This window comes from Monodelphis domestica, chromosome 5 (assembly GCF_027887165.1).
Source record: "Monodelphis domestica isolate mMonDom1 chromosome 5, mMonDom1.pri, whole genome shotgun sequence".
Lineage (NCBI taxonomy): Eukaryota > Metazoa > Chordata > Mammalia > Didelphimorphia > Didelphidae > Monodelphis > Monodelphis domestica.
This window is the reverse complement of record NC_077231.1, coordinates 141,509,503-141,535,092: the sequence shown is the minus strand read 5'-3', so window position 1 is coordinate 141,535,092 and position 25,590 is coordinate 141,509,503. Positions and strand designations below refer to the sequence as shown.

The following is a 25,590-nucleotide window of genomic DNA, read 5'->3' as shown; positions in this document are numbered from 1 at the left end:
GGGGGAAGGAGAAGAATGGGGGAAATTGCTTCATATAAATAGATAGTAAAAGGAAAAATTTTTTGGAGAGGGCAATGGGAAAGGCCAATATTTGAACCTTGCTCTCATCTCAATTGGTTGAAGGAAGAAAGAACTCATGTCCACACACAACTGGGTCCAGAAATTCAACTTACCCAATAGAGAAGCTGGAGGAAAAGTGGTTAAGAGGAAAAAAAGGAGAGAATAAAAGCAAGAGTAGATTAAGGGAGGCAGTGGTCAGAAACAAAACAGACACAAAACAAGAGACAAGGAAAAGGACAGATAAGTATAAGAGAATAGAATGGAGGGAAATACACAATTAGCAATCATAATTGTGAATATAAATGAGATAAACTCATCATATATCAGAAGTGGATTAAGAATTAAGAATGTATTAGAAAACCAGAATCCAACAATATGCTGCTTTATAATAACACACTTGAAGCAGAATGATACAGATAGAGTTAAAATAAGAGGCTGGAGCAGAATTTGTTATGTTTCAGGTGAAGAAAAAAAAAAGGAAAAGGAATAGGTAGCAATCATAATCTCAGACAAAGCAACAGCAAAATCAAACCTAGTTCAAAGAAATAAAATGGAAAGTAATATTCTGAAAGGTAATTATTAACAATTTATTAAAATCAATACTGAACAGATTTACAACAGAGTATAGCCTCTTTCTATTTTTAAAGTAAATGTTGTTAATTAAATTAAGTTACAGGAAAAAATAAAATGTAGAACTATATAGTAAGGGTTCTAAATTTACTTCTCAGATTTAGAGAAATATAGTGATTAAATAAGAAAGAAGCTAAGGAGATGAATAGAATTTTTTAAAAGTCAAACATGGAAAATACTTATTTCCTCAGCTATATATGCACCTTCACAAAAATTTGATCATGGCCAAAAAGAAACAAAAAACCTCACAAACACAGAAAAGATAATAGTAAATGCATTTTTTCTGATGATAATGAAATAAAAATTCATAATAAAGGGCTTTTGAAGCATAAATAAAAAATTTATCTGAAAGAATAAGTGGGTCAAAGAATAAATCATAGAAACAATAAATAACCACTAAAGATAAAGACAACAATGATATAACATACCAAAATTTGTGGTATGCATCTGAAGCTATACTTAAGGAAAAATTTATATATCTAACAGATCTATGAATTGAACATACAAGAACCAAAAACTCTCAAAAACTAGCAAATAAAAATCTCCAATATAAAAATAGAAATCCTCAAATCAAAGGAGAGATTAACAAAACTGAAAGTAAGAGTCACCAACTAGTAAATAAAACTAGAAGCATGTAAAAAAATAAAATTGGCCATTAGATAACTTGATGTTAAAAAAGAAAATTAAATTACCAGCATCAAAAATGGAAAAAGTAACAAATGAAGAAATATGAGCAAGTATTAGGAGCTATTTTTCCCAACTACATGCCAATAAATCTGACAATCTAAATTAAATGGATAGGGGGCAGCTGGGTAGTTCAGTGAATTGAGAGCCAGGCCTAGAGATGGGAGGTCCTAGGTTCAAATACAGTCTCAGACACTTCCCAGCTGCGTGACCCTGGGCAAATCACTTGACCCCCATTGCCTCCTTGGAACCAATACACAGTATAAATTCCAAGATGGAAGGTAAGGGTTTTTATTAAAAATATAAAATAAAATGAAATGAAATAAATTAAATGGATGAATATTTACAAAAATATACATTGCCAGAGTAATAGTATAAACAGAATATTTTAACAATACTCTCTTAGAAAAAAGAAAGTGAGCATGTCATAAGTGAACTCTCTAAGAAAAAAATCCTAGGTACAGATGGATATATAAGTAATTACTATCAAACATTTAAATCACAAATATTTCCAATAATACATAACAAGAGTTAGGGTCACAGATGGCAAAATGAACAATTTTGATCACATAAAATTAAAAAGCTTTTGCATAAACAAAACAGATGCTAAAATTAGGAGAAGCAGGCAAATGGGGGAAAAATCTTTGCAACTAGTTTAATTTCTAGGATATAAAGAGAACTAATTCAAATGTATAAGAATAAAAGTCAAGGGGACAGCTGGGTAGCTCAGTGGATTAAGAGCCAGGCCTAGAGATGGGAGGTCCTAGGTTCAAATCTGGCCTCAGACACTTCCCAGCTGTGTGACCCTGGACAAGTCACTTAACCCCCATTGCCTAGCCCTTACCACTCTTCTGCCTTGGAGTCAATACAAGACGGAAGGTAAGGGTTTAAAAAAAAAAGAATAAAAGTCATTCCTGAAATGACAAAGACTGAAAGGAAATGATTAGGCAATTTTCTGAGGAAGAAATCCAAGCTATCAATAACCACATTAAAAATTTTGCTAATCCCATCTTTTGAAACAAGAACTCATTATTTGCCAAAAACTGCAGGGAATACAGGATAACAGTCAGCCAAAAACTAGGTATAGATCCTATATCAAGATAAAGTCAAAATGAATATATGATTTAGACACAAAGGGTGATACAAATAAGGAGAACATGAAGTAGTTTACTTTATCTATATGGAAAAGAGAAGAATTTATGACTAAACGAGACATTATGAAATGTCAAATGGAGAATTTTTATTATATTAAATTTAAAAGATTTTGTATAAACAAAACAAATGAAACTAAGATTAGAAGGGAAAACAAACTGTGAAAAAATGTTTACAGTAAGTATCTCATTCTCAGTAAGGCCTTGTTTCTAAAATATAGAGAGAACTGAGTCAAATTTATAAGAATACAAGTCATTCTCCAATTGAGAAATGGTCAATTGATATGAATAGGCAGTTTTCAGGTGCAGAAATCAAAGCTATCTATAGTCCAAAAAAAATGTGCTAAATCACTCTTAAAGAAATACAAATTAAAGCAACTCTGAGGTACCATCTCATACCTATTAACGGCAAACATGACAGCAAAGGAAAATGATAAATGTTGGAGAGGATGCGGCAAAATTGGGATCCTAATGCATTGTTGGTGGAATTGTGAACTGATCCATCCATGCTGGAGGGAAAATTTGGAGGAGCTCTAAAATTGTGTATTCTCTTTAATCCAGTAATACCTCTACTAGATCTATATTCCAAAGAGATTCCCACTGCCCCCCCACAAAGATATTTAATAGTAGCTTTTTTTGTGGCGATGAAGAATTATAAATTGAGGAGATGTCCATCTGCCTTAAAAGTTATTAAACTGTACATACCATTTGACTTGGGGTGTATGGGGTGCTCAGGAAGGGGTAGTATCTCTGGTATAGAGGGCCTGTCGTGCCCTCCCTAGGGCAGCTCTCCAGCCTCTGACCCCCACCTGACACCCAGCTCTCACTTGTGGCTCCCAGTAGCTGCTAGCATGCGGCAGCAGCCACACCACGGGCAACGGCTTTGACAGGCCGGCCAAACCTTGTGAGGGTAGCCATCGGGTCGTCGACCCCTGGTGAACCAGGGCTTTGTTCACGCAGCATATGAAGATTGCTTCGGCCTAACAGACAGAAGAAACCAATAAGAAGGTTCAAAGGCTGAGAGGGTGACGCAGCGAAGCACTGTGGAGTGCTTAGGGCGTGTTGGAGCACAAAGGACAACACGGCCATCCAATGCAGCTGAGGAAGTCTCCAGACGTAACAATTTTTTTAGTGCCACTGGACCCAGGCTTCCAATGCTGAGAAAATGGGACTGTCTCTGTGCGTCGGCTTTTCCACTTAAATCTCTTTCATGCACAAGTATCTTTGTGCACACTCATCTATCCTAACCCCGTCCACCCTCTTCAAGACGTGCGGCGATAGGGGAGTGGCGACGCAACAGGTGGAGGTGACCACTGGCAGTTGTAGTCACAATCCTGCACGTAGGCGGCCCACAGACCAGTGGTTGCTCGGCCCTGTGGGCAGCAGGGACATTCGGCAGCATCCTGGGCGACTGAGCAGCCCTCTCTAGGACACCATTGCTCACCCTAATCAAGGGAGGGGACTAGAAAAGGTGTCCCAAGCATTGCCTGCCCTACAAACACCCGGTCAGCACACCGCAGCTGGCGGGTCATCCCCTTTAAGCGGTCGAAATAAGAAGAAAAAATACAAAGAAACTCCTACTAGGATCATGGAACATCAGGACATTACTTGACAGAGAGAATACCCCAAGACCTGAGAGAGGAACAGCTCTAATCAGTAAAGAACTGGTGCGATATAACATCAACATTGCAGCCTTAAGCGAAACACGCTTACCAGAAGAGGGATCACTCAGTGAACCCACTACTGGATACACCTTCTTCTGGAAAGGTAGAGCCTCAAATGAAGACAGAATCCATGGTGTTGGCCTGGCCATCAAGACCAGTTTGCTCAAACAGCTGCCAGACTTGCCTGTGGGCAACAGCGAGAGGCTCATGAAGATCCCTTTGCCTCTCAGCAAAGACCGGTATGCCACAACCATCAGTGCATATGCCCCAACACCGACCAGTACAGAGGACACCATCGAGCAGTTCTATTCTGACCTGAGTGCCATCCTGCACTCAGTGCCCACAAATGACAAGCTGATACTACTGGGAGACTTCAAAGCCCACGTTGGCCAGGACCATGAAAGATGGAAAGGAGTGCTCAGCAAACATGGCGTGGGCAAAATGAACAACAACGGCCTACTGCTACTCAGCAAATGCTCAGAGTTCGAACTCACCATCACGAACACTGTGTTCAGAATGGCGAACAAATATAAAACAACGTGGATGCACCCAAGATCAAAACAGTGGCATCTAGTTGACTACATCATTGTACGCTGGCGAGACATCCAGGATGTAAAGATCACCAGAGCCATGAGAGGAGCTGAATGCTGGACAGACCACAGATTGGTTAGAGCAACTCTTCAAATGCGCATTGCGCCTCGCCATCCAAAAGGCACCCAGACAGTTCGCGCATTTTACAACGTGAGTCATCTTAGAGATCCATCTTATTTGCAAACATTCCAGTCCTGCCTGGAAAACAAGCTGTTTGCCAAGGGACTACTCACTGGAAGCTCAACCGAGAAATGGAACCAGTTCAGAGACGCAGTGAAGGAAACATCAAAGGCAGTCCTAGGCCCAAAACAACGCAACCACCAGGACAGGTTTGATGAGAACAACACTGCTATTGAAGACCTATTGAGTAAGAAGAACAAAGCCTTTATGGAGTGGCAAAATAACCCAAACTCTGCTCCTAAAAAGGACAGATTCAAGTCTCTCCAAGCCACGGCGCAGCGTGAGATCAGGAAAATGTAAGACCGATGGTGAGAGAAAAAGGAGGAAGAAATCCAGCGCTTTGCTGATACGAAAAACTAAAAACAATTTTTCAGTGCCTTCAAGATTGTCTATGGGCCATTAAAACCCACCACCACTCCCTTGCTATCCTCTGAGGGTGACACTCTCATAAAAGATAAAAAAGGCATCAGCAACAGGTGGAAAGAACACTTCAGTCAGCTCCTCAACCGACCCTCTTCAGTCGACCAAAGCGCCCTTGACCAGATCCCCCAAAACCTCTCCATTGAACAACTTGATGTCCCTCCTTCAATAGAGGAAGTCCAAAAAGCCATCAAACAAATGAGTGCAGGCAAGGCACCCGGTAAAGACGGGATCCCAACCGAGGTGTACAAGGCCTTAAATGGAAAGGCGCTCCAGGCATTCCACATGGTGTTGACCAGCATATGGCAAGAGGAAGACATGCCCCCAGAACTCAGAGATGCTTCCATCATAGCCCTATACAAGAACAAAGGCACACGAGCAGCCTGTGACAACTACAGAGGCATCTCGCTACTCTCCACTGCTGGAAAGATCCTCGCCCGTGTTATACTCAACAGACTCCTGTCATCTGTTTCAGAGCAGAACCTGCCTGAATCACAATGTGGCTTCTGACCAGATCGCAGCACCATCGACATGGTCTTCATGGTGAGGCAAATGCAGGAAAAATGCCTTGAGCAGAACCTGAGTCTCTACATTGTCTTCATAGGCCTGACAAAGGTGTTCGACACAGTGAACAGGGACGCATTGTGGGTGATCCTCAGCAAGCTTGGTTGCCCAGCAAAATTCGTCAAACTGATCCAGCTCTTTCATGTCGACATGACAGAGGAAGTCCTATTTGGTGGAGAGACTTCCGATCGCTTCAACATCTCCAATGGCGTGAAAGAAGGCTGTGTCCTCGCTCCGGTACTATTCAACCTATTTTTCACCCAAGTATTAAGACATGCTGTGATGGATCTAAACCTGGGCGTCTACATCAAATACCGACTGGATGGCTCACTATTTGACCTTCGCCGCCTGACTGCAAAAACAAAGACAACAGAGAGACTCATCCTGGAAGCTCTCTTTGCAGATGACTGTGCTCTCATGGCCCACCAAGAAAATCATCTCCAAACCATTGTGGACAGGTTCTCCACCGCAACAAAACTGTTTGGCCTGACTATCAGCCTCAGCAAAACAGAGGTGCTGTTCCAACCTGCACCAGGGAGGCCAACTAACCAGCCGTGCATTACAATCGATGGCACGCAGCTTTCTAATGTCAACACTTTCCTGGGCAGCACCATCGCCAACGACAGGTCCCTAGACCACGAGATTAATGCCAGGATTCAAAAGGCCAGCCAGGCACTTGGGCGGCTGCGCTGCAAAGTCCTCCAACACAGAGGTGTAAGCACTGCGACGAAGCTCAAAGTGTATAATGCAGTGGTCCTCAGCTCGCTCCTGTACGGTTGTGAGACATGGACACTGTACTGGAAGCACATGAAACAGCTGGAGCAATTCCACCAACGCTCCCTCTGGTCAATCATGAGAATCCGATGGCAGGACCATATCACCAACCAGGAAGTCCTCGACAGAGCCAACTCCACCAGCATCGAAGTCATGGTCCTCAAAACCCAGCTACGATGGTCTGGACACGTCATCCGCATGGACCCACAGTGAATACCAAGACAGGTATTCTACGGTGAACTGTCAGCTAGACTCAGGAAACAAGGCTGACCAAAGAAAAGATTCAAGGATCAGCTAAAGTCCAACTTGAAGTGGGCTGGCATTACACCAAAGCAACTAGAACTCGCTGCCGCTGACAGAAGCAGCTGGCATACCCACATTAACCATGCCGCTACCACCTTTGAAGATGAGCGACGTCGACATCTTGCTGCTGCGCGTGAACGCCGACACCAGGCCACAACCGCACCTCCCATAACAACTGGCGTCCCATGCCCCATGTGCCACAAAATCTGCGCCTCAGCCTTTGGACTCCAAAACCACATGAGGGTACACCGTAGATGAAACTGCACAAAGACAATAGTCATTCTCGATCACCGAGAGACTACTAGATAGATAGATAGATAGATAGATAGATAGATAGATAGATAGATAGATAGATATACACACCATTTGACTTAGCAATACCATTTTGGGGTCTAAACCCAAAGATATCAAAGAAAGTAGAAAAAGATCCATATGTAAAAATATGGGAATAACAGCTCTTTTCAAAATGTCAAAGAATTAAAAAATGAAAGGATAATCATTGGGGAATAACTAAACAAGTTTAGAAATATACATATATGTGTATATATATATTACACAACTTTATAATATATAAAAAACATATATATTATAAAGTTGTGTAATATATAAAAAACATATATATACATATACATATACATATACATATACAGCTACTGTGCTGTAAGAAGTGACAAAATGGATAGTTTCAGAGAAACATAGTATGACTTGTATGAAATGATGCTAAAGTAAGGGAGCACAGCCAAATTCATAGAATAATATCAACATTGTAAAGACAAATAACTTTGAAAAACTTGGGATCTCCAATCAACATAATGATCAATCACAACTGCAAAGAGCACAAAATGAAATATGCTACCTACCTCATGAAAGAATGGACTTTCCATTTCTACCAGTTGAAATCCTGTCATTCCTTAAAAGTCCAACTTAAATTACCTCTTCCATGAAGACTTCCCTAATCCCCTCATATCAAAAGAACTCTTAACTTCATATAAAATTCTTTTGGGATCTCTCGTTTGTCTTTATCAAAGTCTACCTTATGTTATAGTTTGCATATATCTTTTTTTTTTTAACCCTTACTTTCTGTCTTAGAATCAATACTAAATATCAGTTCCAAGGCAAAAAAGTGTTAAGGACTAGGCAATGGGAGTTAAATGATTTGCCCAGGGTCACACAGCTATGAAGTGTCTTAGTCAGCATTTGAACCTAAGACCTTCCCTCTCTAGGCCTGGCTCTCTATTCACTGAACCACTTAGCTTCCTCCTGTATACATGTCATATTAAACTATAACCTCCTCTATGAACTGGTCCAACTATCACAGAAAATAATTTAGAATTATGTTAAGAGTACAAAATACTCTTCTAAGGTCCCACTGGCAGGCATATACCACAAAAAAAGTCAAAGGTCCCATGTACACTAATGTATTTTGATCAGAATTATTTTAAATAGCAAAGAACTATAAGCAAAGCCAAAGTCTATTGACTAGGTAATGATAAAAGTAAATGTGAAACATGAATATGATGGAATATTACTGCACCCCAAAAAATGATAATGAAGCATACAATCATGGAAACTTATAAAAACTTATACAACGTGAAATAATCAGAATGAAGAAAATAATATTTTGATTTCTTTTGCTGGATTAGTCATGTTACAAAAAGGACTTCTAATGGGGGGGGGGGGGCCTGAAGGTGGCAGATTAATAAATAGAAATTTGACATGCCAAAAAAGTGTCACCAATAGGGCTGTTTTATTCCTATCCTGTCATATTTAATAATTTTTTCTTAAGACTAATTTTATTTTATTTTCAGTTCCAAATTCTCTTTTCTCACATTCTCTCACCAATTGGGAATGCAAGAAAAACAAAATCAACTACAAATATGTCTAGTTATACAAAACAAATTTCTTCATTAGCCATGTTCCAAAAAGAAAGAATATGGAATTAGGAGAAAATATACTTTAAATTGCATTTAGAGTCATGAGTGCTCTATTGGAGAGAAACAGCATGGAGACATCATGAGTCCTTTGGAATTGTGGTTGGTTATTATTTTGAAATTGATAAATTCTACAATGTTGCTATTATTATATCAATCATTCTGATTCTGCCCCCTTAATTTTGCATTAGTTCATATAAATATTTCCAGGGTTTTTTTAAACCAACTCCTTTATTAATTCTAGAATATTAGAATATTATCACATATAATAGCATCACATTCTCATCCCATAACTTGTTTAGCCATCCCCCAACATATGGGTATCACTTTCATTTCTAATTTTTTGCCACTACAAAAAAGAACTACTATAAATATTTTTGTACATGCGGGTCCTTTTCTCTTTCCTTCATCCCTTTAGCATACAGATCTAATATTGCTGAGTCAAGGGGTATGCATAAAAGTATGCACTATTTAGTCATTTTTAGGGCACAGTTCGAAATTGCTATTCAGAATGATCTAATAAGTTCAAAGGTCTACCAAAATTGTATTATTGTACCTGTTTTCTCAAATCCCCTCTAGCATGTCATGTTCCTTTTCTCTGTATATTATATAACTAATACATTTCACCGTTCAACCTCTAAAACCAAGAGCAAACATTATCTATAATCAGGATTTGCTAAAAGTCTTTCTAATATGATCAGCTATAGTCAGATTGTGGAATGTTTTAAATGCTAATCAGATTAATTTGGCTACTGAAAATTTTAGAAAAGTTCATCAATAAACTCTTACTAAGCACCTACAGTTGGTCATTAGACTAGGAACACCTTGAGAGCAGGGAATGTCTTTTGCCTTGTTTTATATATATTCCCAGTACTTAGTACAGTGCCTGATACACAGAAGGCACATATGAAATGTTTACTAACTGAAGACAAAGAGTCAAGTATTGTGCTAGGTTACAAAAAAAAATAAATAAATAAAAGAAACAAATAAAAAATAAAACTCAGCCTGCCCTCAAAAAGCTTACATTTTAAACATATACATGAGTACAGTCAGAAAAAATACAGAGTAATTTTGAAAGGAAAGGCATTGGAAGATGAGGTTGAGCAAGAGTTTCATGTAGAAACTGGACTGCTTGAGTTGAATCTTGAAAAAAAAAACATAGGATTCTAATAAAGGAGGAGGGAATGGACTTTAGGAATAAGGAACAGGAAGTAGAAAGGCCCAGAGATTAGAGCTGTAGTGTTCTTTGAGAAGAAAAGAGTCTAATTTGGCTATACTGTAAAATGTGGGAAGGAAAATTATAATATAATAAGGATGGGAAAAAATTAGGGCCAGGATGTATGTGAAGGGCCTCAACTGCAAAACAAAGGCTTTTAGAGCTTATCCAAGAAATGATAAGAGAACCATTGGAGTTTAGTAAGAAAATCACTAGTCAAAGTAAGAGGAAATAAGGATCTGAGCCATATAAGTAGAAAGTAAACATTAGTTTTGAAATATGTCATGGAGGTAGAAATAGCAAGATTTGGAAACTAGAAATATGTGGAATTTAAGGGATAGTGAGAAATAAAGGATAATGCTGGGTTCATGAAACTGAGAGATGGGAAGGAAAGCAATATCCTTGACAGAAATAAAGAAGTTAGGAAGAAAGGTGGGTTTGGGACGAAGTATAGTAATTTCTATTTTGTGTATGTTGAGTTTGAGATGTTTATGGGATATCTAGTTTGAAATGTCTAGTTGGCACTAAGAGAAGCAGAACAAACAAGAGCAAGACCAAGACTAGATATACAGATTTGGAAATCATCTGCATAGAAATTATAAAAACACAGGAGCTGATGAAATCACCACAAAAAGGACAGAAAGAAAAAAGAGCACCTAAGATAGAAGTTGAGATATACCCACAATAAAGGGCAGGACACTGATGAAAAGCAGGAGAGTGACATGGTCACAGCTGGGCAGAAATTTTAATTTGTCAAGTTTTATGTGAATGGATTTAAAAGAAGGAATTAAATACAGGAACCAATTAGGAAGCCTAATTAGGAGACTATTGCAATAGTTCAGCAGAGAAGTGTTAAGTATTTGGATTAAGGCAAGCATGATATGAATAAAGAGAAGACAGATACAGGAGATGTTATGGGGAACTGTCAGTCAATAAAAATTTATTAAGTGTCTATTATGTGCTAAGCACTAAGGAAACAAAAAGCAGGAAAAGATAAATCCTTGTCTCGGCAGCTCACAATTTAACACACATATGAATAAGCTATGTACAGGATAAATGTGAGATATTAACAGAGGGAGATACAAAAAGTAAAGGAAAGGTTTCCTGTACAAAATGGAATTTTAGTTGAACTTAAAAAAGCCAAGGAAGATAGGAGGCAAAGATGAGGACCGAGAACATTCTAGGCATGGGGGGAAAGTCAGAAAAAATTGCCAGTCAATCTTTTTTTGGGAAAAGCAAGTAAATCAGTGCCACTGGATCAAAGAGTACATGGCAAAGAATAAAGTATAAGAAAACTGGAAAGCTAAGTGGAGCTAGATTGTGAAGGGTTTTTAATGTCAGATTTTATATTCGAGCCTAGAGAGAATAGGAGATGTCGACCTGTGCTTTAGGAAAATCACTTTGGTGGATGAATGGAGAGTGGATTAGAGTAGGTAGAAATTTGGGTCTGCCTAACTCATCAGCAGACTATTGCAATAATCCAAGCATGAATACCAGGGTGGTAGCAGCAAGTACAGAAGGCAATATATTGCAGAGATCTTGAAAAGGTGAAATTATGGAAGATATGAAATAGGGTGAGAAATAGCAAGGAGTCAAAAGATGACTCCTAAATTGTGAACATGAAAAAATGGGGATGAGTAATAGGGAAGCTGGGGAGGAGAGAGGAAATTTAGGGGGAAAGATAAGGAGTTCAGTTTTGGATTTGTTGAGCTGGAGATTTTGAGATAGTAGACTGGAGGTCAGCAGAGAGATAAAGGCAAAATAGGCAGAGCTGAGAATTATCAGCACTGAGGTTAATAATCAAATCCTTAGAAACTGATGAGATCACCAAATGAAGTAGTACAGAAAAAGAAGAGAAGCAGACCCAGGACAGAGTCATGAGTGGTACAACAGGACAGGACACATTAGGGAACAGTCAGATAAGTAGGAGAAAAAGTAGGAGAACAAGAAGAGAGTGGTATCCTGAAAACCTAAAGAGAAGTATCAAAAAGAAGGTGATCAGTGTCAAAGGATGCAAAAGAGTCAAGAAGAATGAAGAATGAGAAAAGGCCACTGTATTTGGCAAATAAAAGAAGTCCACTCTACTTAAGGTTAATTCTGTCAGGAAGTTGTGCCTATCATCAAGCCTAAATGTGTTTTTTTGCAATGTCCATATATTATACCTGGTTCTTGCCCTCTAGAGCCAAACAGAACAAATCTAATCCCTCCTCCAGATGATAATCCTTCAAATACTTGGGAAAGAGCTATCACGTCCTTCTGAGTCTTTTCTTCTACAAACTGAATATCCCCAGTTTCTTCAATTGACCCTCAATCCTCACATGACATTTACTTGAGGCTCTTCACCATTATGATTGCTCTCCAACTATCAATATTCTTTATAAACTGTCATGTCCCTAAGTGAATTCTAGCAAACATTTAAACAATTAATTCCAGTACTAGATAAACTATTTGGCAAAAGAAGGCATATTACTAAATTCTTTTTATGACACAAATATGGTGCTAATATCTAAACCAGGAAGAGCAAAAACAGAAAAAGAAAACTACAGATCAGCTTCCTTAATTAACATTGATGCAAAAATCTTAAATGAAATATTAGCAAAGAGCAAAAAAAGCAAAAAAAAAACAATATATCACAAGGATCATTCACTATGACCAGATGGAATTTATACAAGGAATGCAAGGCTGTTTAATATTAGGGAAACTATCAGCATAATTGACCATATCAATAATCAAACTAACAGAAATCATGATTATCTCACTAGATACAGAAAAAGTCTGTAACAAAATACAACACCCATTCCTATTAAAAACACTAGAAAGGAGGCAGCTGGGTGGCTCAGTGGATTGAAAGTCAGGCCCAGCAATAATACCCAGTATTGATTCTAAGATAGAAGGTAAGGGTTTAAAAATAAAATAAAATAAAATAAAATAAAATAAAATAAAATAAAAACACTAGAAAGCATAGGAATAAATGGGCCTTTCGTTTAATGATAAGTAGTATCCACCTAAAACCATCAGCATATATCATCTGCAATAAGAACGTTAGAAGCTTTCCCAATAAGATCAGGGATGAAGTATTATCACCAATATTATTTAATAAGAACTAGAAATGCTAGTTTTAACAATAGGAAAAGAAAAATAAGTTGGAGTTAAAATAGGCAATGAGGAAACTAAATTATCACTCTTTGAGGAAAATATGACAGTATACTTAGAAAATCCTAGAGAAGCAACTAAAAAACTAGTTGAAATAATTCATTAACTTTAGCAAAGTTGCAGGATACAAAATAAATACACATAAATCATCAGCATTTCTATATATATTACCAACAAAGTCCAGTAGCAAGAGATAGAAAAGGAAATTCCATTTAAATAACTCTAGACAATATAAAATACCCAAGAATCTACTTGCCAGGACAAACGTGAATTAAATGAACACAATTAGAAAACACTTATCACCCAAAGTCAGATCTAAACAACTGGAAAACTATTAATTACTCATGAGTAGGCCACGCTAATATAATAATAATGACAATTCTACCTAAATTTATTTATTCAGTGCCACACCAATCAAACTGCCAAATAACTAGTATATAAAACTAAAAAAAAATACTAACAAAATTCATCTAGAAGAACAAAAGGACAAGAATATCAAGAGAATCATTTAAAAAAATATATAAAGGGGGGGCAGCTGGGTAGCTCAGTGGATTGAGAGCCAGGCCTAGAGATGAGAGGTCCTAGGTTCAAAACCTGGCCTCAGCCACTTCCCAGCTGTGTGACCCTGAGCAAGTCACTTGACCCCCATTGCCTAGCCCTTACCACTCTTCTGCCTTGGAGCCAATACACAATATTGACTCCAAGACAGAAGGTAAGGGTTTATTAAAAAAAAAATAAGTAAATATATATAAAGGAAGGTAGTCTAGAAGTATCAAATGTCAAACTCTTCTATAAAGCAGTAATCATCAAAACAGTCTAGTACTGGCTAAGAAAAAGAATGGTAGAACAATGGAATAGATACACAATATACAGAAGTAAATTAACTTAGCAAAGTAGTATGTGATAAACCCAAAGACTCCAGCTTTGGGGATAAGAACTCACTGTTTAAGAGAAACTCCTGGGAAAATTGGAAAACAGCATAGCAGAAACGAAATCTAGACAGTGTTCACACCCTATACCAAGATAAGGTCAAAATGAGCACATGATTTAGATATAAAGAGTAATACCATAAGTATATTAGGGGAACATAGAATAGTTTATCTGGCAAATTTATGGTGATACAGAGTATTATAAGATGTAAAATGATTAATTTTTATTTTATTAAATTAAAAAGTTTTTGTACAAACAAAACCAATCACTATAACCAAGATTAGAAGGGAAACAAACTGGGAAATAATTTTTCTAACAAATCTCTCTGGTAAGGGTCTAATTTCTCAAACCTATAGATAACTAAGACAAATTTATAAGAATGTAAGTCATTCCCCAATTCATGAAGAAATCAAAGATACTAATAATCATATGAAAAAATGTTCTAAATCACTTTTGATTAGAGAAATGTAAATTAATACAATGCTGAGGTACTACATCACACCTATTTGACTGGCCAATATGATAGTAAAGTAATAAATGTTGGGAGGGGGATGCGGCAAAATGGGAACATATGTACTACTGGTGGAATTATGAACGAATCCAACCATTTTGGAGGGCAATTGGGAACTATGACCAAACGGCCAATAAAATTGAACATATCTTTTAATCCTGTAATACCACTACTGGGTTTGTATCCCAAAGAAATCATAAAAAAAGGGGAAAGAACTTATTTGTACAAAAATATTTATAGCAGCTTTTATTGTGTTGACAAAGAACTGGAAAATGAGGGGTTATTCATCAATTGGGAAAGAGCTGAACAAATTGTGGTATATGTGATGGAATACTATTATGCTATACGAAATGATAAGCAGGATAAATTCAGAAAAATCTGGAAAGATCTACATGAATTGATGTAGAGCATATGAAAGCAGAACCAGGAGATCATTGTACACAGTAACAGCAATATTATCTGACAATCAATTGTGAAAGACTTCGCTACTCCCAGCAATGCAATAACCTGGGACAATTCTGAAGGATTTATAACAAGGAATGGTATCCACCTCCAGAAAAAGAACTTGAATCAGATGCAAATCAAAGCATACCATATTTCATATCAGTTTACTTACAGTTTTATTTTGGGGTTTTGGTTTTGTATGACTATGTTCTTACAATAATGACAAATATGGAAGTGTGTTTTGTATGTTAATACATGTATGGCCCAGATCAAATTGCTTACCATCTCTGAGTAGGGGGAAGTGAGGGAGGTAGTTTGGATCTTATGGAAAATGCAAGCTGAAAATTATTATTACATGTAATTTAGAAAATAAGATACTGTTGAATAAAAACAAATAAGTTATAGTGGCCAAAATGGAATACAATACTATGGATATGGTCTGATACATACCTTGACCTCTTAAATATCAGGGTATGGTTTTGGTTCTTACATATTTCTATCTATGCATTCTCATCCTGATTTTCTTTCTAATACTATAAATAGAAGCTACCTCTATATATTTATGTCTGTGTACACTAACCCCCTAGTAAATATCTAGAAAAAGAGCCAGAATGGCTTCATCAAAAACAGTTCATGTCAGACTAACCTTACTTCCAGCATTAGAAAGAAAAACAGAAAGAAAATATGTAAAGGAGAAACTGTTAACCAAGTGAAAAAATCTTTGAGTTAAAAATATCTCCTAAAATTTGATACCTAAAATACACAAGAAATTGAAAGAATATTTAAGAACCCAAGTAATTCCCTAACAGTTAAGCAATCAAAGTGTAAAGACAGGGTTCTTGAAAGTGCAAGTCGTTTTCAGAAAAACCTAGTGGAAGAAGTACTTTGAAAGGTATTTCATGTGGTCAGATCAAATGAGATGATGTATGTAAAGTGCTTTGCAAAGTACTATAGAAATATGAAATATTATTATTATGTTGGCATTCTTCTCTAGTGAGTATTAGAGTGATGTCTACACAAAACAAAAAAAATCAATGACACAGTGACATTGTCAGTAAATAGAAGACCTGGGATTTTAAGACAAATCTCCTGATTCTAAAGCCAATATCCTCTTCATTCACATTCTTCAGAGAGCTTTGATTTCCTGGATTTAAAAATTTCCACCAATAATATAGAGCAAAACCCATTCTGCCTAACTCTTGTCTATGTCCTGCCTGCAGCTTTGCTTCAGTTTTCCTTACACTGCTTGAATTTCACTAGTTGCATGTAAGCTTTCCATCAGTTAGCCTGTGTTCTTACCACATAAACAATCCAACTTATTTTTTTAAATCATACATTCATTAAAAAGATGCTCCAGGATATTTGGTGGCTCCTTCTCTTTCCTCTTTCCTTGCTCTTTCCTCCTTCTCAAGTGTGATGAGGCCCAGATAGACAATTAAATGAAAAAGCTATGGGTTATTAAAAGGCTTTCATTATTATATTCATCAGTTTGAAGGAAATATTATATTATCATTTGTTCTATAAGGGGTAAATGTTATGGTTGGACTGAATATATATTTTTTATTTGGTCTCCAGGGATTTAAATTCTAAATCCCAATGAAATACACAAGTCAGAATGAAATTTTGTGGTGGTTTACTTACAATAGAAGAAAGAAATTAAGAATGAGAGAGAGAAAAAAGGGAAGGATAGCTGCCCCTGACTGGTCTGAACCCAGCAGAAGTTCAGAGGCCTCAGCCAAGGGGTCTCTCCAGAGGCTAGTGACTCCAGAAAGCCAAGGGAAAAGGAGTAAGAGATGGCCCTTTCCAGAGGTTGTTACCTCCAGAAAAGTCAAGGAAAGGGGAGTCAGCCTTATCACTCACCACGTGACAGTCTAAGAGAAGCAACTGAGGTCTCACGCTTGAGCTCCTCCACAGTCAAATTCCACAGCCAAGTTCCTCTCACAGGAAGAGATGTGAAATATAAAGGCAATTCTTTACATCATTTCTTGTGTCTTACATGTACCAATGGTGCCTTAAACTTGGCTTTGGACAGCCCAGGGAGTCAGTCAGCTGTTTCTGATTTGTCACTTACTAGCACATGCCGGTCATAGACCTTCCTCCCCCACACTTAATCCTTAAGTGGGGGTGTATACATTCCTGGTTTCTAGAATTCTAAAGACTAAACAGGGTGGAGTAAATCTAAAATTTGCAATCCCCCCTGAGGATGACTGGGGGACTAGTCTCCCCAACTGATCACTTAACCTAATCATCTTGTATCTCAATTCTAAAGACTAAGCAGGGTGGAGTAAATCTAAAATTCACAGTTCCATTCCTCTCATTCCCATTAAATCCTAGGCCACTGAAGTGATGATATAAGTTTTCCTATCTGTCAATATTAAATATTTGTAATGATCGCTATTTCCTTTCCCTTAAAAGTTTTCAGGAAGGCACTCTGTTTATTAGAAACTTTCTACAGAAGAGAAATATCCTTTTTCATTGACAGAGAACAGAGGGCAGGTAGATTCTCTCATTTATATATCTGATTTTATGTGAACAGGTAAGACTCTTTAAAGGCTGATTTATTTAAATCTATTCTCACTATGTCCATATGAAGTAGATGAAATCAGTACACAGAGAAAATAAAAAAGTAAAAGTTTTAACAACAAAAAAGAAGAAATGCAGGGATCACCAACTATACGAAAATACTCCAGATTACTGACAAGAGAAATACCAATAAAACAATTTAACAGTTCCACCTCAAACCCAATAGGTTAGCAAAGACAGCAATAAGGAAAATGGCAATTGTTGAAGGGGCTATGGTAAAATAGGTACATCAATGTACTGTTTGTGAGCTCTGAATTGAAAATTTTGAAACTATAAAATCAGTAAAAAAAAAAATACCCTTTGATTCACAGATACATATACTCTATATCTAGACATATATTCCAAAGACATGCAGTAACCAAATAAACAAAAACATTGATGGCAGTACTTTATGTTAAAATCTGGAACTAAAAGTGGTTGCCCATCAAACAGGGAATAGCAGACCAAATTTAAGACTTATTAATATAATAGAATATTATGAATCTGTAAAAATTATAATTAGGTAAAATTCAGAGAAATTTGAGATCTAAACTGAAATAAAGTAAAATGAGAACAATATACATAATTACAATAAGGTAAAGGAAATCAGTTTTTAAACTACAGAACTCAAATAATGCAATGAGCAATCATTACTTAAGGGGGAAGGGGAAAGGAATAATAAGTATTAATTAAGTACTTCCAGAGCCTCAGTTTCCTCATGGGAGATTCAGACTAGAAGTCATCTGAATTCTCTTTCATCTCTATATCTATGATTCTATAAAAGATCTGCAATGAAAATATGAAAAAAGAAAAGAAAGAATATTAATAAAACATTTAAAAATATTCAAAAAGGAAAGTTCAGAAGGGGAAAAAGCAATTTCGTTACTACCTTGTTAAATTTACTACCTTGTTAACTTTTTTTTAAAACCCTTACCTTCTGTCTCAGAATCAATACTGTGTATTGGTTCCAAATCAGAACAATGGGGGTTAAGTGACTTGCCCAGGGTTACAGCTGGGAAATGTCTGAGGCCAGACTTGAACCCAGGACCTCCTGTCTCTGGGCCTGACTCTCAATATACTGAGCCACCTAGCTGCCCCCTTTAATACACTTAAAAAAACAAAACTGTATGTAACATAAGTTAATAGTTTTATATACAATCCTCTTTTTGTTCTTTGATATCAAAACATTTGTTTCTGGTGATGATTAAGTTCATAATAAAAAAGAAAAAAATTTTAGATGATATGAAAAGCCTCATTGAATGAGTACACAAGGGATCAGTTTAATATAAAAGAGGTTGTCAAAAATATGATGGGAAATAGCAATCAAAGGAAATGTAAAACAGATGACTATAGTCTTAACAAAAATGAGATTTGTGAAATTTAACTGACTTAGAGATCCACCTGAATAAATACATGCCTGTATATATATACATATATATATAATGTATATATCTAGATTAACCATACATACATGTATAGATGCCTGTGTGTGCACTTATACATATATCCATGAATATACAAAAAATACAAGTATATATTTGAAGGAAGGAAGAAAAAAAAGAAACAAACATTTCTATCATTTCTTACCTGTGTAACATTAGTTAATAACCTGAGTCTCAGTTTCTTCATTTTTTAAATGTGGGAATTGACCAGACAATCTCTGAGGTTCTTATCTAAAATGCCCTCACTCACTCCCTGGTTCAGACAAGAGAGTTGGAATACTCCTAGTTTCCTAGTGCCACTTCCAAGTTTTTCCTCTACCTCATTTCTCAGTAACCTTTCTTCCTCTGAACTTGATTCAATCCGCATTTACCACCCAGTCAAGATTCAGGTACCAACTCTCACCTACCTTTTCTCAACAAGTTCAATGCCTGGCTCACAGTCTTTCTAACCTACCCAACTCTTGCCCAAATACAAGGGGATTTCAACATACATATTAACACTTCCTCTCAAATACCCAAACCTATAAGTTCCTCAACCCATTCATTTCTCATGACCTGCCTCCTCCATCCCACCCTGGTTATACATAGTCATACCTTCAATGTTACCATTACCCACAAGTATTCCTCTTCCATGTTCATGTACTAACATTCCCCATCTGATCATAGTTTGTTGTTATTTGCCTTTTCCCCTTGCCTTGCAACCCTTAACCCTGTTCTTCATCCTCCCTGTGACCTCCAATGCATCATGAGCCCTTTGGGGCCAGTTCAATTTTATGTTGAAATCTCTAAAGTCTCTTACCCACCATATTTCTTGCCTGCTAAACCTGGGATCTGAATTACTCTTAACATCCATTGTTTTAGCTCCTAGTCACATACTGCTAAATGAGACCACAAAAAAAATCATGAACTATGCTGATTGGGTCCACTACAAACATGCTACATAATTTCAAGGAGGCTCTCATTATGGCAAGGGAATCCATTTATAGCTCCCTAGTCCATCCCATTAACCCACAGCACCTTTTCTAAACCTTTACATTCCTCTTAAAACTTCCCATTACTTCCCCTCAAACCCACTCGCTCAGCTGAGAATTTTGCCTTATGAAAACACTGAAAATATTGAAGCCATTTACTGAGAGCTTCCTCTCCTCCCCTCTTCCTCATTTCACATCACTCAGATGCTTTTCACCACAATATCCTTCTTCCACTGTCTCACATGAAGTAGTCCTTGCCAAGACAAACCCCTCTACATTCACAAGTGATCAGATTGCATTATATTTTTTCCAGTAGATTGTCCCTGCTATCATTCCTACTCTCATTAATCTTCAGCCTCTCCGGGTCTAATGTCCACATCCCTACTAACAATACCTCCCAAAAAACCCTCATTCCATTCATCCATCTTCATTAGCTAGTATTTCATATCTGAGGCTAAAAGCCATCTACAATAGCTATTTCTCTTCCAACTTTCTTCTTAACTTTCTAAAGTTGGCTTCCAATTTCATGAAACTAGATCTTCTCTCTCCAAAGTTATCAATGATCTCTTAGCAAATTTAGAGGCCTCTTCTCAAATCTCATTCTTCTTGACCTCTCTACAGCAACTAACATGGTCTTGAAATTTTCTTTTTCTCTGGAATTCCATGACAATCTTTTGTCTTGATTCTCCTCCAACCTATCTGATCACTCCTTAGTTTCCTGTGCTAGATCTATGACCTAGTCATGTTTGCCAACCCTGGGTGACCCCCAAGGCTGTCATGTTCCTTTTCCTTTTCTTTCTATTCAATTTTGTTTGGTGAACTCATCAACTCCTATGGATTCAATGACCATTTCTATGCTGATGACTCCAAGGTTAGATTTATCCAGCCTTCAACCTCTATCCAAACTTTTAAGTCTTTAGACAGTCTCCAACTGTCTTCATGGATAGATCAAATTGTATATCCTATACATATAGTAAACATAATATGTCCAAAACTACTCATTACTTCCCTCTCTCCTCTCCAAATACCATCCTTTTCTTAAATTCCCTATTGGTGTCAAGGGCAACCACCAATCCTCCCAACTAACCAGGCTCAGAATCTAGGTGTCAGTTTCTCTGCCTCAAAATTTTCCCCACTTCAATTCACCTGTCAAACTGATCTTCCTAAAAAACACACGTCTGACCATATCATCCCTTCCCTACTCATTAAACTCCAATGGCTCTCTACCTTCACTTAAAATATAAAATGCTCTGTTTGGCTTTTAAAACCCATCATAACCTGGCCCTTTCCTATCTTTCCAACACCTTATTCCCTTCCCTGTAATCTTTGATCCAGTGACACTAATCTCCATGCAGATACTTGAATACTCATCCTCCAACTCCAAACATTTTCACTGGATGACTCCCCCCCCCCAGGCCTAGAATACTCTCCCTCTTTTATCTTCAAGTCTCAGGTAAGGTCCCACATTCTGCAAGAAGCTTTTCCCAGTCAGGACCTTCCTACAAGATTACCCCCCAATTTATCCTTTATATATCTTGTTTGTATATAGTTGTTTTCATGTTGATATACTCCCATTAGACTGAGATTCTGGGAGCAGGGACTGTCTTCTGGATCTTCTGCCTTTTTTCCTATCCCTAGTGCTTAGTACCTGGTATAGTAGTTACTTAATGACTGCTATTTGACTGATTGAAGTATCTTCGAAAGCTATAAAGGTGAATTGTCAGGAGTTGTATATATGAAATTAAGAGGGCACAGAAAACTAATTCTCAGTACTTTTCAGGTTAATTTTAACAACAAAAGCACTATGGCATTTATAAATAACAAGTTATTAACTTATACATAAGAAATAGATATAGATACACATCTGATGATAACACTGGAAGAACAGACTACGGGATACTAGAGAGACCCTAATAAACTTAGTCTGAACAACACTCTAAAAACGATCAATAGAAATGAAGGTTAAAAAATTCCCCCAACTGGAAGATGAGCATGCCTGACAGAGGTTAAAGCATGGAATGAAATGGAAAAGCTCCCCCAACCTAGGCACGTGCATGGCGACATGTTTAAGAAAGGTCGCGAAGAGAAGGAAGTAACAGGATTGTTCAAGGTATTGAAAAACAGGCAGAAATACTTCAGGGGCACAGAATTGTGTCCATGAGTATGGTGTTATGCCCTAGACAAGGAAGGCCGGCAAGTCTCAGAAACTGTCAGCAGATGGGGCGCCTGTGACAACCTAGCTCTGTAGTTTGCAGAGCGGGGAGAAAAAGGGATCAAGGTACAGGACGGAAGGGGTCAGGAGGTGGGAGGAAGGTCAGGAAAGTGAACTGTCCACAAGCAAGTTAGAAATGAGGCAGGGAAGAAAACAAGAGTCGAATTTGCAGCAGGCAGCAGGTAATCGGGATGCCAAGAGGATGCTGGCGGGAAGTTGGCAGCTGAGAGGGATGCCCCAAGAGGTGAAGGAGTGTTCCGGGGTAACAGGCGGTGAAGAGCACGGGGTGGGAGATTGAGGGGTAGGAAGTCCCACCGAGAGAAGAGCGGAGTCGGGGACAGAGAGGGCAGGGGTCAGGGGGTAACCCTCCCGCCTCGGCCCTCGACTCACACAGCTCGGAGTAGCGATGGCAGCCCCGGCCCAGCTGCTGCAAGTACCGCTGCAGGACGTCCGTGAGAAGGTGGCAGGCGCTGAGCTGCACCGAGTCCCAGCCCAGCGCCTGGCAGATCTGCGCCACCGACACCCGCAGCAGCGACCGCGAGTAGCTCTCGCACATCCCGCTCCACGGACTCCCGCGCCGCCTCCGTCTTCGCCGCTACCCTACTCCTCCTCGTGCTTCCAAACTCAGCGGGCCTCCTGGGCCATCATCAGGGGCTCCTCTCCACCGCCACCTCGCAGGGGAAACCGTTTCCCGGACTCCCGGCGTCTATCTCAGAGCTTCAGCTCCGCCGGGCGCGCCAGCCTGAGAGCAGCCATTTTGGATTCGCCCCGCCTCCGTTTGGGGGCGGTCTCTCCTCCGAGACAGCACTAATCTGTTGCCGAAAGCATCGATAAGCAGCAGTTCCCACCCCGCCCTCTGCCCATTGATGATTCCGGTGGTCGTCCTTGTCCCACGGACTGCCGGGGCCAGATACTCACATGGACTTTGGGCTTCGCGATTTGCCCAGCTCTTCCCCTTACGCTGCAGCCTGCCTTACGGAACGGAGGGAAGGAACCATAATAAAGTCATCTCATTTCCATTTTGCTAATAAAACTATAACAACTAATGAGGAATCCTTGATTCCGACCCACGTTTTCTATTGGAGGAGGAAGTACTGGGAAAGGGAATAAAAAGTGGATTGGAGTGGAAGGGAGTTTGCACTCATCCTGGGAACCCATGTGAGAATGCGGCTTCCCTGAGTCTATGAATGAGTCCGAGGCTTGGTCTGAGCATCCCCCACCTGAAATTACAGAACCGAGATATTCGAGTATACGTTCTAAATGCCACGCATTCAGTCTGTCAGATGTGCATATACGTATTAAGCTATTTTTGTCATTCAAATTTTTTCCAATTAGCAATCTTCTAATCTCTTTTCTCCCCTTCCTTCCCCCCTCCTCCCATAGGAAAAGGAAGGAAGCAAGCAAGCAAGCAAGCAAGCTCTGGTAACAAATATGCATAGTCAAGAAAAAAAAATCCTACATTGACCATAGTCCCCTGCCATCTCCTTTTCCACTTTGCTAAAGAAACTAAAACCACAAGCGGGAGAGCCTGGTTTCTAACAAGGCTCGGTCTGAAGTTACCAGACTTCATTTGTATATGGCTTCTCAACTCATGGCACTCAGCTTGTCCAATGAACACATTAAATTATGTTTGGCATATACACTTTTTTCCAATTAGCAAAAAACATAGCTCTTTACTCTCTCTCCCAACCTCCCCAATACGCACACACACACCCCCTATGTACACACTCTAAAAAAAGAAAAATAAATCCCTCGTAATAAATGTATATGGCTCAGAAAATGAAATTCTCATTCTTACACATTATTCTCCCACTGTTGCTCTTCATCCAGTGAGGGTACTTGGGAAATGACCATGGATCAGGAATGAATGTAGACTTTGGAAATGGAGGTGTAAAAAACGTCCCTTTTTTATTAAGATCTCAAATTTTCAGGATGTTAGAGACAAGTAACAAAGACATTGAAATTTAAGGGTCCATTCAGATTGTATTTACACCTAGTAAAAAATGAACTACTTCCAAATAAGAGTGAATGACTTTGTACCTTGTAAAGTATATAAAGTTTGGAGTAGATTTAGGAGTATTTAGTAAAACTTGTGAGGCCTTAAGGAGATAATTTGTATATGAAAGGTCAGTAAAACAAGTGAACAAGGCATATGATTGCCTGTTTCTTTTCCCTAATTCATTTGCATGAACCAATAGAAGAGATTTAGAATTTTTAAAGACTGAGGAACCCTGAATCCCAGAGTTCCTTGGTGATGACTGGACAAATGAACATAGTCTATTTAAGTCCTAGACTTCAGAGATGAAGATTTGGAAAATATACTGAATCTTAACCTCTCTGTTACCATTAACACAGTTGACTAGTCCCATCGGAATGTTCTCTCATCTCTGGATTTTCTTAGAATTGCTCTCTTTTTTGGTCTCCTCTTCTATGACCACTTCTCAGGAGCATTTGCTGCTTCATTATCTGCCCTAGGGCAAGAGCTCCTCTTTTCTCTTCTTATATTCTCTTTTAATAATCTAATCAGATGTTATAATTTCTGCAGATGATTCACAAATCTGTTTATTTAGCCCTAGTCTAGCCCTAGTCTTTTCTCTGAAATTGAGTCCTACATTACCAATTGCCCATTAGCCATTTCAAAATGGATGTCCTAGTGATGTCTTAAATTCAACATGCTCAAACCTGAACTCATTATCTTTAAAAAAAAAAAATCTCCACTCTTCAAACTTCCCGATTTCTGTTACTGTCACTGCCATCCTTCTAATCTCACATATTTAAAACCTTGAATTTTTCCTGGACTCCTCACTCTTCCTCTTCTCACATATCTAATTACTTGCCAAATCCACTGTTTATGCCTTCAAATCTCCCAAATTCAACTCTTTCTCTTCACTCTTAGAGCAAGAACCTTAATTCTGGGCTGAACAAATTCTGGTATGTGATTGTGATGAAATACTATTGCACTGTAAGAAATTATGAACAGGATGACTTCAGAAAGAACTGGAAAAACCTACATGAACTGATGCAGGGTGTAATAAGCAGACTCAGGAAAACATTATACACAGTAACTGAAATATTGTGGGATGATCAAATGTGATAGACTTTGCTACTAATAACAATATAAAAATCTAGGACAATTCTGAAGAATTTATGAAAAAAGAATGTAAACCCTCTAGAGAAAGAACTGTTGGAGTAGAAAT

General features: G+C 38.2%; 1 protein-coding gene across 2 annotated transcripts in view; it reads right to left on the bottom strand.

The window, feature by feature from the left end:
* TAF3 (TATA-box binding protein associated factor 3) overlaps window positions 1-23,202 on the bottom strand; it is a 284,338-nt gene extending 261,136 nt beyond the window's left edge. Inside the window, exon 1 of one of the 2 annotated variants that reach the window (XM_001363125.4) lies at window positions 22,784-23,202. In XM_001363125.4, coding sequence (XP_001363162.1) covers window positions 22,784-22,949 — 166 coding nt within the window. In that variant the 5' untranslated portion in view covers window positions 22,950-23,202. The remainder of the gene's footprint in view (window positions 1-22,783) is intronic. The other variant, XM_056799436.1, reaches the window with a different exon arrangement.
* Between the last annotated feature and the right edge of the window lie 2,388 nt (window positions 23,203-25,590).